At 33.0% G+C, this 14,084-nt stretch overlaps 1 protein-coding gene across 1 annotated transcript in view; it reads left to right on the top strand.

Moving 5' to 3' along the window:
- PAFAH1B1 (platelet activating factor acetylhydrolase 1b regulatory subunit 1) overlaps positions 1-14,084 on the top strand; it is a 72,900-nt gene that overhangs the window by 30,947 nt on the left and 27,869 nt on the right. Inside the window, exon 2 of the mRNA XM_051992136.1 lies at positions 12,623-12,846. Within this exon, the coding sequence (XP_051848096.1) occupies positions 12,815-12,846 (32 nt within the window). The 5' untranslated portion in view covers positions 12,623-12,814. The remainder of the gene's footprint in view (positions 1-12,622; positions 12,847-14,084) is intronic.

Below are 14,084 nucleotides of genomic sequence, written 5' to 3'. Positions count from 1 at the left end.
TGTTCTCTGAGCCACTTTCGTATGTATATAATAATAATTTGTGGATGAAACCCCAGCATCTGGGAGTAGATTGAGGATCAAGAAAGTCTTCATATGGAAAGTTATGCTTATGAGTTTTGAATGAAACTAGAGATTTTAAAAAGTGGAGATGAAATGGAGAGGCTGCATTCCAGAAATGTGCGATAACCTTTGTCAAGTGCCTCCAATTATTCTCTGACTTCGAAGTCTGGCTTTTCTACTTTTTCATTCAACTAAGTTGACTGAATTTATATATTCAGATGACCATTTTAAAATTTTGTTTCTGTGTCATCTATATTTCCCAGTAACTCCCTACAGGGCAAAAAATAGTTGAGCAAAACTAAAAAAAAAGTTGAACATTGTCTTTAGTGTTGTACACCTGTATTCCCCTACCTCCAAAGATGGGGGAGTCACAGGACAAGCAAGCAAGATAGATAGATTATCATAACTTTTTAGCACTTGGTTTCCATTGTTTAATCATTATTCTTTTCATGTTCTTTTTTATTGCTGGGTATATTGTTTTCCCACTCATGTTTACCTTGCAGTACTCATATTTGTCTTCAGTGTTTCTCTGTCTTCATTAGATTTTGTTGTTTCTTGCACCATGGTAATAATCCATCAGCCCTTTTCACATTTTTCACTGTAGTGTTGGGGTAAGTCTGACCCTGTTGCTCACACTGTCTGGGCCTTTGATTACATTTCTCTCTGGTTCTAATTATCATGGATCAGAGGAGGATGCTGGCTTAAAAAACATCCAGGGTTCCTTTTAGCTTTAAATCTTGACTGTATGATCCTAGAACCTTCTCACTTTTTTTGTAACCCAATAAGGCTCATGGACATGATTATGTTCCTTTTAGCTTTAAAATCTTGACTGTATGATCCTAGAACCTTCTCACTATTTTTGTTACCTAATAAGGCTCATGGACATGATTATCACCTTTATTCAGATATTTTCCAGATCTAAGGATCTCTCTCCAACTCTTAGTTTCACATTACCAGTTGCCTAGTGGATATCTAAATCTGTATGTCCCTTAGCATCTTGAACTCATGTATAAAATACAACTCTTCTCTTTCCTGCTTCTCGGGATTTGTCTCCAGTGTAAACTATCAATTATTTCTCCCAGCTCCTGGCTTGGTAATGGCAGTTATGGAGGTACTGTTGGGAAAATTCCCCCTCTTGCCCAACTCCTATTTGTGATTCTCCTTCCAATAGGTGGGTTGCATTCTGCATTCCAAATCCTTCCCCCAAATCACTCCTTCTCTTGTTTCTAAAGTGGTACCAGCATCCTTTTAGTTCGCAACTTCAAGCAATAGGTTTGCAACTTTAAATTTTTCTTTATCCCACATATCCAATATGTTTTCTAACTCTTGTCAGGTCTGCTACCACACTCTCACCCATCTTCTCTATTCTCACATCACCATCATCCTAGTTTAAGCTTTGTCACTTTTAGCCTGGCTTCTTGCAGTAGCCATCTTGGTCTCCCTGTTCATGCATCCCCACTTTAATCTGTCCTCTACATAGTTGCTAAAATGATTTTTCTAAGAACAAGTCTGGTTATGACACTCTTCTAATGCATTCTGATGACTAATGGCTAATCAAATATTGTTTCATTTTTATCTCACTCATCTTTTTAAAATTTTTCCCTTTGTTTTATAATGTACAATTAATGGTACAGTTGTATTTGTAATAAATATATTAATATTTTGCATATTACTGAAGGGTTTTTTCTGAATGTAGTTAATGTATGATCAGAAGTTTGGAGATGACTTTTCTCAATCAAAATCAATTGTAAAGTTGGAAGGACCTGGTGGGGGAAGGGAGCTATCTAATACAACCCTTTGTTTTTATAGATGACAAAACTGAAAGCTCAGAAAATTTGTCAAGTTATATATGGATATATAGATAAGTAATGTGATGGAGATGGATTCAAACCCAGGTCCACTGACTTCTAATCCAGTGTTCTTTCCACTGTACCAAAAAGCCTTTCCCCCTCTCTTTTCTATCCCGCTACTAATTTGGTCTGTTTGTGTCACTTTTTTGCTCAAAAAGTCTAATGAGACTGCTCCCACTTCTTTCAAGGTTCGAAAATGAACTTCTCTGTTGGCATTTAAAATCTGGTGCAGCCTGGTTCTAAACTTGAGTTTCCAGCCTTATATATCATTCTTTCATATGCATTATATTGAAGTCAAAATGGCACTCAAACTATTCTTCACATGCCTCGCCTCAACTCTGCCTTGTAAAGAGAATTCCTAATTTCCTTCAAAATTGAATTTGGAATCACCTCCTGTGAGAATTACTTTTCTTAGATTCTCCCTGCTGCCAGTACCTCCCTGCCTTCCTCCCCTCACCCCACCACAACTTTATGCATAAAAGAAAAATAGCCTTGTTTTGTGTATATACTTATAATATGTGAACATTTATCTTTTCTCTATAGAATATAAACTCCTTGAAGGACAGGAGCTAGTTTGGGTCTTTGTTTTTATATGATGTAATTATCAGCACATTATCAACATTGACTATAATACTATTGGTTAAGATGTTTTTGTCTTTAGAAAAATATTCACTAAATAAGATTTTGCTTATGCAATTTAATTAAAAAATCATTTCATGGTGAAATAATTATTTGATGAAGAATAGTAATAATCAAAGACACTTAAAATATTCATTAATTTGATTTGCTTAACTACTTTGAAGAGTTTTTCAATTGTTAAACATTAAACTGTTTAGTGTATTCAGAAAGCAAGGGAGTGTTGAATTTTAAAAATAACTTTGTATCAAGAGCTAGGTAAAATGTTAAAAACCTTTGTGTTGTTTTTTTTTTTTTTTCCCTGAAGCATTGGGGGTTAAATGATGTGCCCAGGGTCACACAGCTAGGATGTGTTAAGTATCTGAGGTCTGATTTGAACTTAGGTCCTCCTGACTTCAGGGCTGGTGCGCTATCTACTGCACTAACTAGCTGCCCTAAAACCTTTGATTCTTAAAGGACTTTTGAGTTTCTCTTCCAGAGGGAAATTCATTGTTCACTCCTTGGTTTAGTCCAGGCTTTATTGTATTAGATAACTTACAGATTTGGCAAAAGCAAAAATTTTTGTTTAGTGGACTGATTGTTGTGACTAGATTGTAATATTAAAGGTCCATCTGATGTGCTACTAAGCTTGAACACTACCACAATTAACCTTCCTTTTTGGATGGGTAAAGAATGTCGGGAGTTCAGTTTATAGTCTTTGGAATCCCTCTAATTCTAATATAGAACATAAGTGCTTACCTTGCTTAATGCAGTAGTTTACTATAACTATACATCTTGAATATTCATTTAAGACTGGTGATATACTGGAGAATGCTTGCCTGCTTTGATATTGAGCCTTAAGTGTCTTGATTTCTTTTCTGATTCACCTTATTTCAGTTTGTCCTACTCTACCCTCTAATCTTTTATGCCTCCTCATGCATCTTTGTTGTCATCTCAAGGACTGATTATTAGATAGTGAGATTGTGACATGTAAGGTAATTTGGCCAATCCTCAGTTCGTCCTTATGTCCACAAATCAAAAAAGGATCATCTTTTCTACTTAAAATTTTGGGGTTTTATGTTAATTTTTATAGCTCACATAATTTATTCAAGGCTATAAGGTGGGTGGTTATCTTCCACTCCCTCAATTTAAGTGATGATTTTTAATAAAACCACAGATACAACTCTTTATTCTTCATTGTAGATTTTTAATTTATTCAGTTGATTTTCAATTAAATTCTGTACAAAAAATATTTGAATAATATTATAGTAGATAGGTTTTTCTAAAGTTGGAAATATCAAAATATTTTAAGATTTTAAATATTAATGCCAAAGTTAATAAGAATTTTTGCTAAGTATTGGTTAGTGAATTTGAAATTTTCTGTTTTTTCTGCTGATATAATAAGAAGACTTTAATTTGCAATGTAACTGAAGCTAATTTTATATCACGGTTGAAAATTTGCTTTAAATACCTTAATGAAAAAAAAAAAAGATAAAGTTCCTGAAATATGGTTGTTATTGATTGCCTATAGTTATTATTTTGTTTCTCTATTGCCTTTAAAAATATTTTAATGGGATTTTGGCCGTGTTTTAGAGTAAGGTATATTGTGTTAGTAATCTTTAACAAACTATTTAAACTTTTACTTTGATACATGTAATGGTAACTAAAATTTCTAGATGAATCCAGTAGTTTTGAAATTTTTTAGTTAAATAATGCAAAACTGTTTTTAGTTATAGTGCATTGTTATATATTAGTTTTTTTGGCATATATCCCTATATAGTGCCATTCTTTGAATATTTTCTGAACTATTGTTTTAAAGAATTTTGACAGTTATTATTTACTGTATAGCCACTTAATAGGATTCATTAATGGGACTTATTTTTAAATGGACCACACCCTGCTCTTTGGTTTTTTTCCTTGTATTATGCTGTTTGTTTCCTAAGTGTCCATTTTCTACATACTATAGTGATTCACCTAATCAAGTGTGCACAGTTTTTAATCACTATTAGTAGCTTATTCTTCAGAATCCAATGGACAATTAGAATTGATAATGGAATATGAATTCTAGTCACCAGAAAGCATCCTTGAATCTCTGTTTGTTTCTAGTTCTTAGGCAACAATTTCATAGCAACACTGATCTGAGTTGGAAGAACATTCTGGCGATTGATATGCAAATGAATAGCTCATCTAGTCTTTGAACTGTGTTTATGTAATCTACATAAATAGCCATTAAAGGGAATACAAATTGTATATCCTGAAAACACTACCAAAATATATTTCAGAAAAGAAAAATATGATTTTGAACTTCTGAATTTTTTCTTCCTGGCATATAAAATGTAACTTAATTCAATAAGTGTCAAAAAGTCATCTCTTTATCTCTTAGTATAGATGGGTAAGTGTAAAATTTTTAGCCTAGCCTCATTGGGCCAGTTGAAATGTATCTACTATACACAGGCTACTTTTTAATTTAATATAATATTAGCTAAATAAACTTATTTGTTTTGTAGCCATAACTTCCTAAATTTTTAGGGTGCAATATCATAGTAAGTATAGTCTTGTTCAGATATGTGCTACTGTTCTCTGAACAAATAATCAAAAGGTGATAATTTTTAGGGGAGATAACGTGCTTCTTTTTTTGCATATTACTAACTAGATTGGGGTAATAATGACATTTCAAAAACAGTTTAATAATAAGTATACATAAAATATTGGATAGTGACAGCAATCAGCACTATCAGCTGGAGAGGCTAGGAAATTACCTCTTGTAAAACCAATGCTTGAAATGAGTTTTAAAGAAAAGAGATTGAAGAAGGCAAAAAGTGTATTTTTGTAATTCCTTGTTTGTTTAGAGAAATGGAGTATTGTGTGTGAAGAATAAAAAACCCATTCATCTGAAGGCATTAATTGGATATGTAGAGTGAAGTTGGGATTGAGAATGTATGAAATGGTGGTGGAGTTTTGTTTCAGATATATTACATTAGAATATGTCAAAGGAACTAGTATGTTCAATAGTAAAGTTTTTTGGGGGGGAGGGAACAAAATAAATGCATTAGACTTTAATTCTGTAAGTCTTTTATTTTGATATTACAATTACATCATTTATTTCTTCACTCCTCAAACCCATGGTGATATTCTCTCTATAAAAGTTGAACATTTTGCCTCATCCTTACCAGAGAAAGTTGAAGCTGTTGATTTGGAATCTTCTCTCGCCAAACTCTTCCTGTTTATCCTCCACCCTTCACAACCCAACTCCAGAAAATTGAGCCTGCTATCATCATCTCACGCTAATCTACAATCCACTGATGTTTTCTCTACCTTTTTTTTTTTTTTAAGTATTTTTTTTCTCCACTGATGTGTCAAAAATTTTAGCAACTATTTTTAAAAATAGAATGAGAAAAACAGAAAAGGAATTTTTAAAAAATGAAACAAAACCAGAGAGAACATTGTTATGTGCCCAGCAGAACATCAGGGAGATTCAAAATATATAACAACAAATTATCAGATTAAGAAAGTATAAATATTGGTAGAAGAAATTATATTCATGATTGTCCATCTTTTCTTTAACTTTCTTGTAAATTATTCTTTTGTTCTCTGCTGCTCACCTTTTTTACTTTATTCTTTTTTTTCTCCTTTTCATCCGCCCACCACACCTCAAAGCAGTTAGTTAAGTTAGTAGTTAAGAAAGGATATATTTATGTTTACATATATAGATATATACATAACACATTATGTAGACACATGTAACTCATCTCCCCCTTCTCTCTACATACACACACAAGCATCTTTCCTACCCTTCATAACTCATTTAGTATTCATTTTTACAGAATTTGAATTCTAAATTTTGCTCTATTCCTCCCTCCTCTCTCCATTTTTTTTTTCTTCCCCCTCTCCTAGACAATAAACAATCCAATATGGGTCTATCAGAATTGACATCACATAATCTTTCTGTTGCTGTGTACAATGTTCTCTTGATTCTACTCACTTCGTTCAGCATCAGTTCATGTAAGTTTCACCAGGCCTCTCTGAAATCATCCTTCAGCCAAACATCTTGGAAAAAAAGCTATCTACCGTTAGTTTCTTCCTCTTTTCCTCTCCATCTATATTCTGATTTATATCCCTCAACACTGCCCTCCCCAAAATTGTCATTGATTCTCTCTCTGCCCATCCCTTATAATAATTTTTTTCAAAGGGAATTAAAAGAAGAAATGTCAAGAGAAATTGATCAATACATTCTCTTCTCCCTTAACCTCCCCCCCCCCAAAAAAAAAAAAAGCCTGCAAATATATGCAGTCCTCATATAGATCTTTGCAGAGCAGTGAAGGGAGAAGGGGGTGTCGATTTTTTGTGGAGCCATGTATTCTTAGTAATTTTGCAAAATGCATTTTCATTTGTTTTGTGGTGGTTCTTTACATTGTAGTTGCTGTGTATATATAATTACTTCCCTCTATAATATTTCACATAGGTCTTTTGACGCTTCTTTGAATTTATCATTTTTGAGCATAATAGTGATCTCTTAATTACAAAATCAAATGAACTTCTATAAAATTCTTATCTTTCTTGGCCTCCCTGGAGCTCCCTTCTCTTGGAGAGGTTTCCTCTTTGCAAATTACTTCCAACTCTATATCCAGTCGTGGTTTTTCTCCTGAGCTCCAATTGAACTTTTTCATATATTTTTATCTAGATCTCAAGTACAATATATCCAAAACAATTCATTATCTTTCCATAAACTTTGTACAGGTCAGCCATAATAACACTGGCTTACTTACTTTTTTCTCACACCCCATACTCCTGTCTCCAATCTTTGCATTGATTTTCTCCCAATTCTGGAACATATAACCTAATCACCTTGACCTCTTGAAATACCTGGTTTTCTTAAATCTTCCCTCAGCTACTAGCATAGTCCTTTTAAAATTACTTTTAATTCACTATATATACATTGTGTGTGCGTGCACATGCACACCAGCACGTGGATGGTATACTCTCATTCTTGCAGTTGGTTTTTGTTTGTTTTTGTTTTTGTTTTTGTTTTAACTACATTTTTTGTCAGTGGAGGAAGTTCAATAGTGAGGAAATTTTTCCATTAATGAAGATAAGCAGCTTCTGATCATAGAGTTGTCTGAAGCAGCACTAGAGATTGTCATTTGCTCCAGGATTATAGTTAGTATGTATCAGTGATAAAACTTGAATCTAGTTCTTCCTCATTGCAAGACTTATTTGCTCTTTACCTCCTCTACATTGCCCTGATATTCTGTATGTGCATGTTGGCTCTCCTATATAATCCCTGAGGACAGAGATTGTTTGACTTTTGTCATTGTATCCTCAGCATTTAACAGTGCCATGTGCAAAACAGATGTTTATTAAAAATACTTGTTGCTTGAGTGATTTCACAGGATTCTGTTTTTTCATTGTAAAATAAAAGGTTAGATAGGAGTGAAATTCGACATAGGTAGCAATGGCCCTCTGTGGACAAAAGAATTTCTTGGCAGAGATACTGAGGGATGATTTACCATTTCCCCCTTTGGTCTGTCTCCTTTTTGTTAATGAGGAACTGACGGAAATTGGACTTAAGTGAGTTGCTCTCAGGGTCACACAAGAGGCTAGATTTGAACTCAGGTCTGTATCACAGTCTAGTGCTTTGTCCACTGTACCACCTAGCTGCTTCCTAACATTGAGAATTGTCAAAAAGTACCAGGGATTGACTTTTGACTTAATGGTAGGTTCCCCCTCATTGGGGATTTTCAAATAAATTGTTGAAAATGTTGCAGAAGTCATGTTCTGATACTTTTGCATGATTCCAAATTCATCTCTAAAGGAGTTGACATATTTGATAGGAAATAATTCTAATTTTTTGTATGTGCATCATAAAATGTAGCAACCATATTAATTTGTTGCTGGAAGTTGGTAATGTCTTTCATTAATAGAGGCTCCTTGAGGGCTAGGATTTTTTTGGTTTTTCTTACTATTTTCAGCTCTTAGCATACCTAGCACATGGAAAGTACTTAATAAATGCATATCAAGTGTTCTGTTTTGCAGTTGTGACTTTAAAAAATCTAATCTTTCAAGTCATCCTTAAATTTTTAATAGATTAAACTTAAATTTCTCTTTTCTCAATTACATGGAAAATAAATTTGTTTGAATATATATAAAATCCTTAATTTTTTTTTATTTTGAATTCCCAGTTTTCCCCCTCTTTGAGAAGGCAAACAATTTAATATGGATTAGATCTGTGCCGTCATGCAAAACATTTTATATTAGTCATGTTACAAAAGAAAACAGACACCACCCCCACATACACACACAAAGAAAAAACTCAGGAAAATAAAATTTAAAAAAGATATATATGTGTATGTATGTATATTGTTCAGACTCCATCAGTTCTTTCTCTAGAAGTCTATAGTATTTTTCATCTTAAATCCTTTAGAGTTATTTTGGAAAATCATATTACTGAAAAAGAGGGGCAATTAGGTGGATAGAGTGCTAGGTCTGGAATCAAAAAGACTAATCTTCCTGAGTTTAAATTTGACTTCAAATACTTCCTACCTGTATGATCCTGGACAAGTCATTTTAGCCCTTTTTGCTTTTGTTTCTTATTTCTAAAATGAGCTGGAGAAAGAAATGGCAAGATATTCCAGTGATCTCTGCAAATAATGCCCCAAATGAAGTCATAAAAGAGTTGAAGAGGACTGAACTGAACAACTACATGACTGAGGATAACTAAGTCATTAACAATTAGTTGATCTGTTGTACAGTATTGATGTTGCTATGCCTAATATTCTCTACTTTGTCAATTCATCTAACTTCCCAGATTTTCCTGAAACCATCTTTATCGTCATTTCTTAGAGCATAATCATATACTACATCACTATCATATGTTACCGCTTGTTCAGCCATTTCCCAGTTTAATGGATAATTTTAAATTTCCAATTCTTTTCCACCATAAAAAGAGCTGCTCTAAATATTTTTTTTTTTACATATAGGACCTTTTCCCTTTTTTTTTTTGATCCCTTTGGGATGATACATACCTTGTAGTAGTATTGTTTGGGACAGTATTATTATTATGCAAGGTTATTTTGCCCTTTGAGCATAGTTCCAAATTGCTCTCCAGAATGGTTGGATCATTTCACAACTCCACCAAAGAAAGATGCATTGGTGTCCCAGTTTTCCTATAGCTCCTCCAACATTTATCATTGTCTTTTTCTGGATCTTAGCCAATCTGAGAGGTGTGAGGGTGGTAGCTCAGAGTTGTTTTAATTTGCGTTTCTCTAATCAGTCGTGATTATGACTATCGGTGGCTTTAATTTTGCCATTTGAAAATTGTCTGTTCATATCCTTTGACCAGTGACTTGTGTTCTTATAAATTTTACAGAATTCTTTACATGTATTTTAGAGATGAGACCTTTATCAGAGATAGTAAAGATTTTTTTCCCAGCTTTGTACTTCCCTTTTAATCTTGTTGCTGTTGGTTTTGTTTATCCAAAACCTTTTTAATTTTATGTAATCAAAGTTGTCCATTTTGTCTTTCATAATGTTCTCTATTTTTTTTTTTGATCATAAATTCCTCCTTTCTCCAAGATCTGATAGGTAAATTATCTCTTGTTTTCCTAATTTGTGTGTCCATTTTGACCTTATTTTGATATGGGGTGTGAGCTGTAGGTCTGTGCTGAGTTTCTGACATATTATTTTCCAATTTTCCCAACAATTCTTGTCAAATAGTGAGTTCTTATTCCAGAAGCTGGAGTTTGAGGGTTTATCAAATACTATATAGCTGTGGCCTTGATTATTGGATTGTGTGTATTTAATCGATTCCACTGATCTGCCACTCTATTTCTTAGCCACTACCAAATGATTTTTGATGACTGCTGCTTTATAATATAGTTGTAGATTTGGTACTGCTAAGCCACCATCCTTTGTATTTTTTTCCCATTAATTTTCTTGCTATTCTTGACTTTTTGTTCTTTCAGATGAATTTTGACATTTTTTCTAGTTCTATAAAATAATTTTTTGTCAGCTTGGATTGGTATGGCCCTGAACAAGTTGACCAATTTAAGCAGAATTGTTATTTTTATTATATTAGCTTGGCCTACTCATGAACAGTTTATATTTTCCCAGTTGTTTAGATCTGACTTTATTTGTGTGAGAAGTATTTTGTAACTGTGCTCATATAGTTCTTCTATCTCTTGCTGATGGACTTTGTCAGTAATATTTAGAAATGCTGATGATTTGTGTGGGTTTATTTTATATATTGCAACGTTGCTAAAGCTATTTCCAGTAGATTTTTGGATGATTTTCTAGAATTCTCTTAAGTATATCATCTGCAAAGAGTGATAGTTTTATTTACTCATTACCTATTCTAATTCCTTTAACTTCATTTATTTATTGCTAAAGCCACCATTTCTAGTGTAATATTGAATAATACTGCTGATAATGGGTATTCTTGTTTCACCCCATTTTATATCTCGTAATTTTTTTTATCTCTTGCTAATAAATTCTTCCTTTATCCATGGAATCTGATAGGTAAACTATGCTTCCACATGTATGTGAATGTGATATGTCTAAATCATGTAATCATTTGGACCTTATATTGGTATAATCCATATATGCCTAGTTTCTGCCAAGTTTCTTTTTAGTTTCCCAGCAATTTTTGTCCAAATAGTAAGTCCTTATCTCCCAAATCTGTATATTTAGATTTATCACACACCCAATTACTGTGATCATTTATTATTGTGTATTGTATACTCTGTTCCCTGGTTCCACTACTCTTATTTCTTAGCCAGTACTAGATTGTTTTGATGTATCATTTTGAGAAATGATGCTGCTCAGCAGCACCTTCCTTCACTGTTACTTTTTATTGGTATTTATTGGTATTGTTGAAATTTTGTTCTTCCAGATAAATTGTTACTATTTTTTTCTGGTTAAATAAAATAATATTTTTGGTGGTTTAATTGGTATAGTGCTGAACAAGTAAATTATTTTAGATAGAATTGCTATTTTTGTTATATTGAGCCAGCTTAACCACGAGCAGTTGGTATTACTTCAGTTGGTTCAGATCTTACTTTTATGTGAAATGTTTTGTAATTGTATTCTTATAGTGCCTGGTTTATCTTGGAAAATAGGTTTCCAAGTTTGCTATTATTTTAAGTAGAATTTCTCTTTCTTCTCTGGATCTTTTTGGTAACATATAGAAATATTAATGATTTATTTCCATTTGTTTTGTATCCTGCAGTTTTGCTAAAGTTGTTAATTATTTTGAGTTTTTTTTATTTCATTCTCTTAACAACATCATTGTATCATTTGCAAAGAGTGATAGGTTTGTTTCCTCATCTTCTAATTCCTTCAATTTCTTTTTCTTGAGTTACTGCTAGTGCCAACATTTCTAGTACAATATTGAATAATAGTGATGATAATGGGCATCTTATTGGGAAATTTGGTTTATCCCCACTATAATTCTTATCTATTCTGAATATATATTTTATAGAATTTTAGAGTTATATATGATGTAGAGATCATCCAGTATTATCTCATTTGACAATTGAGGAATTTGAAAATTGGACTTTGAGAATATGATGTTAGCTGATTGCTAATTTTTAGTCATTTTTCAGTCATGTCTGACTTCATGATTCTATTTGGAATTTTCTTGGCAAAGATATTGAAGTGGTTTGTTATTTCCTTCTCGAGCTCATTTTACAGATGAGGAACTGAGGCAAAGAGAGTGAAGTGACTTGCCCAAGATTAGATAGCTAATAAGTGTCTGAGTCCAGATTTAAACTCATAAAGATGAGTTCTTGACTCCAGGCCTGACACTCTATATCCACTGTGCCACCTAGCTGCTCCTAGTGTCATCTAGAAATAGGGAGACCAAAGCTACACTTGAGTTTAGCAAATGTATCATCTTTTTCTCTGTTCATGGTCCTTCCTCATCTTACCCCTTGTCTCTGGTAGAATAAAGGAGGATAATTACTCTTGTAGTCTGGAGGCATCACACATTACATATTGAAACTTCTTAAAATTGGAATTAGTTTGTTAGGCAGACAACATGGAAAATGGTATAGTGGAATACTTGCTTTGACCTAAAATATGTTTTTTTCCTCCTTTTTTAGGTGGAATGAACCTTCCTTGTTGAATGTCTCCTCGTTACCTGTTGGATCTCTCCTGTGAAGAACTATTTTCCCAATAGTGGATGCCACTGTGTGGCATATTTGATTTCTGATTCAGGGATTGTAAAGCTTTCTGATTTCCTGAAGAAGGGAGGCAGTTGCTGCTGTATCAGAAAACTTGATATCACAGCCACAATGGTGCTGTCACAGAGACAACGAGATGAATTGTAAGTTTAAAAATCTTACCATCTTGTAAGAGGCAAAATAAAATAGTATGTATATTTAGCTATTCAAAACATCATTGATTTCAAATGTTATACCTAACATGAATAAGTTTGTTAATAATAATAACATAGTTTGTATTCTCTGTAAAAATGTAGGTTTTAAAAATACTATGAACTGTTGATTTTTGTTGTTTTATGTATGTTTACCATTACAATATTAACAAGTTAGAAGGGTTTTTATCTTAAGCACAAAATCAGTAGCATACTTAAGCATCTTGAGTTTGTAATCCCAGAATAACACTTTACATTGGATTGTTTAATTTGAAATAATTTCTTTACCAAATGCTTAGTGTGTCTGGTTATATTGGTGTGATGTGATTTTGTCAGTTAGGTGATTGTGGCATTTGAAGACAGGTATTATAACATGAGAATAGTATGGAGTGACTTCATTGCTTTTGACAATTCTCATTCATAAAGACTGTTTGGGGTAAATAACTCAATTAGAACCAGTATACAAAAGGTTTTTTCTTCCCATGTCTCCCATTCCTTTTATTCTTGCCTATAATATTTACTCCTCAATTGCTCAGAAATAATTATTTAGATATTCTCAGAGGTGAAAGGTAAAAGTTTGTCAAATATAAAAGGTGAGGATAGAGATTTGGGGATCTTTAAGTTAATATTAGACATAGATTAGAAAAAAATGGAATTAGGGTAGCTGCTTGGTACAGTGGATAGAGCAACAGTTCTGAAGTTAGGAGGACCTGAGTTCAAATTTGACTTCAGACACAACATTTCCTACCTGGATGACCCTGGTTAAATCACTTAACCTCAACTGCCTCAGCAAAAAAAAAGAAAAGAAACAAACAAACAAAAAGAAAAAAATGGAATTAAGCCACAAGATTTTAGAATGTAAATTTTAGAGGGACTTCAGCAGTGATCTAATGCAATCTATACATGACCAAGATTTCCTTTTATAACATGGCTTTTCTTCCAGATGTCCAGAAGAACAACTGTAATTATTAAGATGCTTTTACCAACATGGATCTGAAGTCATCCTCTCTTTGTGTCTCTTTCCCTCTCTCTGTCTCTGTCTTGTCTCTCTCCAATGAATATATTTCTTATAAAATTGAAGATTTTGCCAGCTTAAGCCTTTTTTTTGTTCCTGAAATTTTTAACAATAGTTATGCCTTTTGAAAATTTGTTAGATTTAGAAGTGGAAGATAAACTTGACAGATCAGAAA

The sequence above is a fragment of the Antechinus flavipes genome, chromosome 4 (genome assembly GCF_016432865.1).
Source record: "Antechinus flavipes isolate AdamAnt ecotype Samford, QLD, Australia chromosome 4, AdamAnt_v2, whole genome shotgun sequence".
NCBI classification, from domain to species: Eukaryota; Metazoa; Chordata; class Mammalia; order Dasyuromorphia; family Dasyuridae; genus Antechinus; species Antechinus flavipes.
This window is presented reverse-complemented; position numbering and strand designations above follow the sequence as displayed.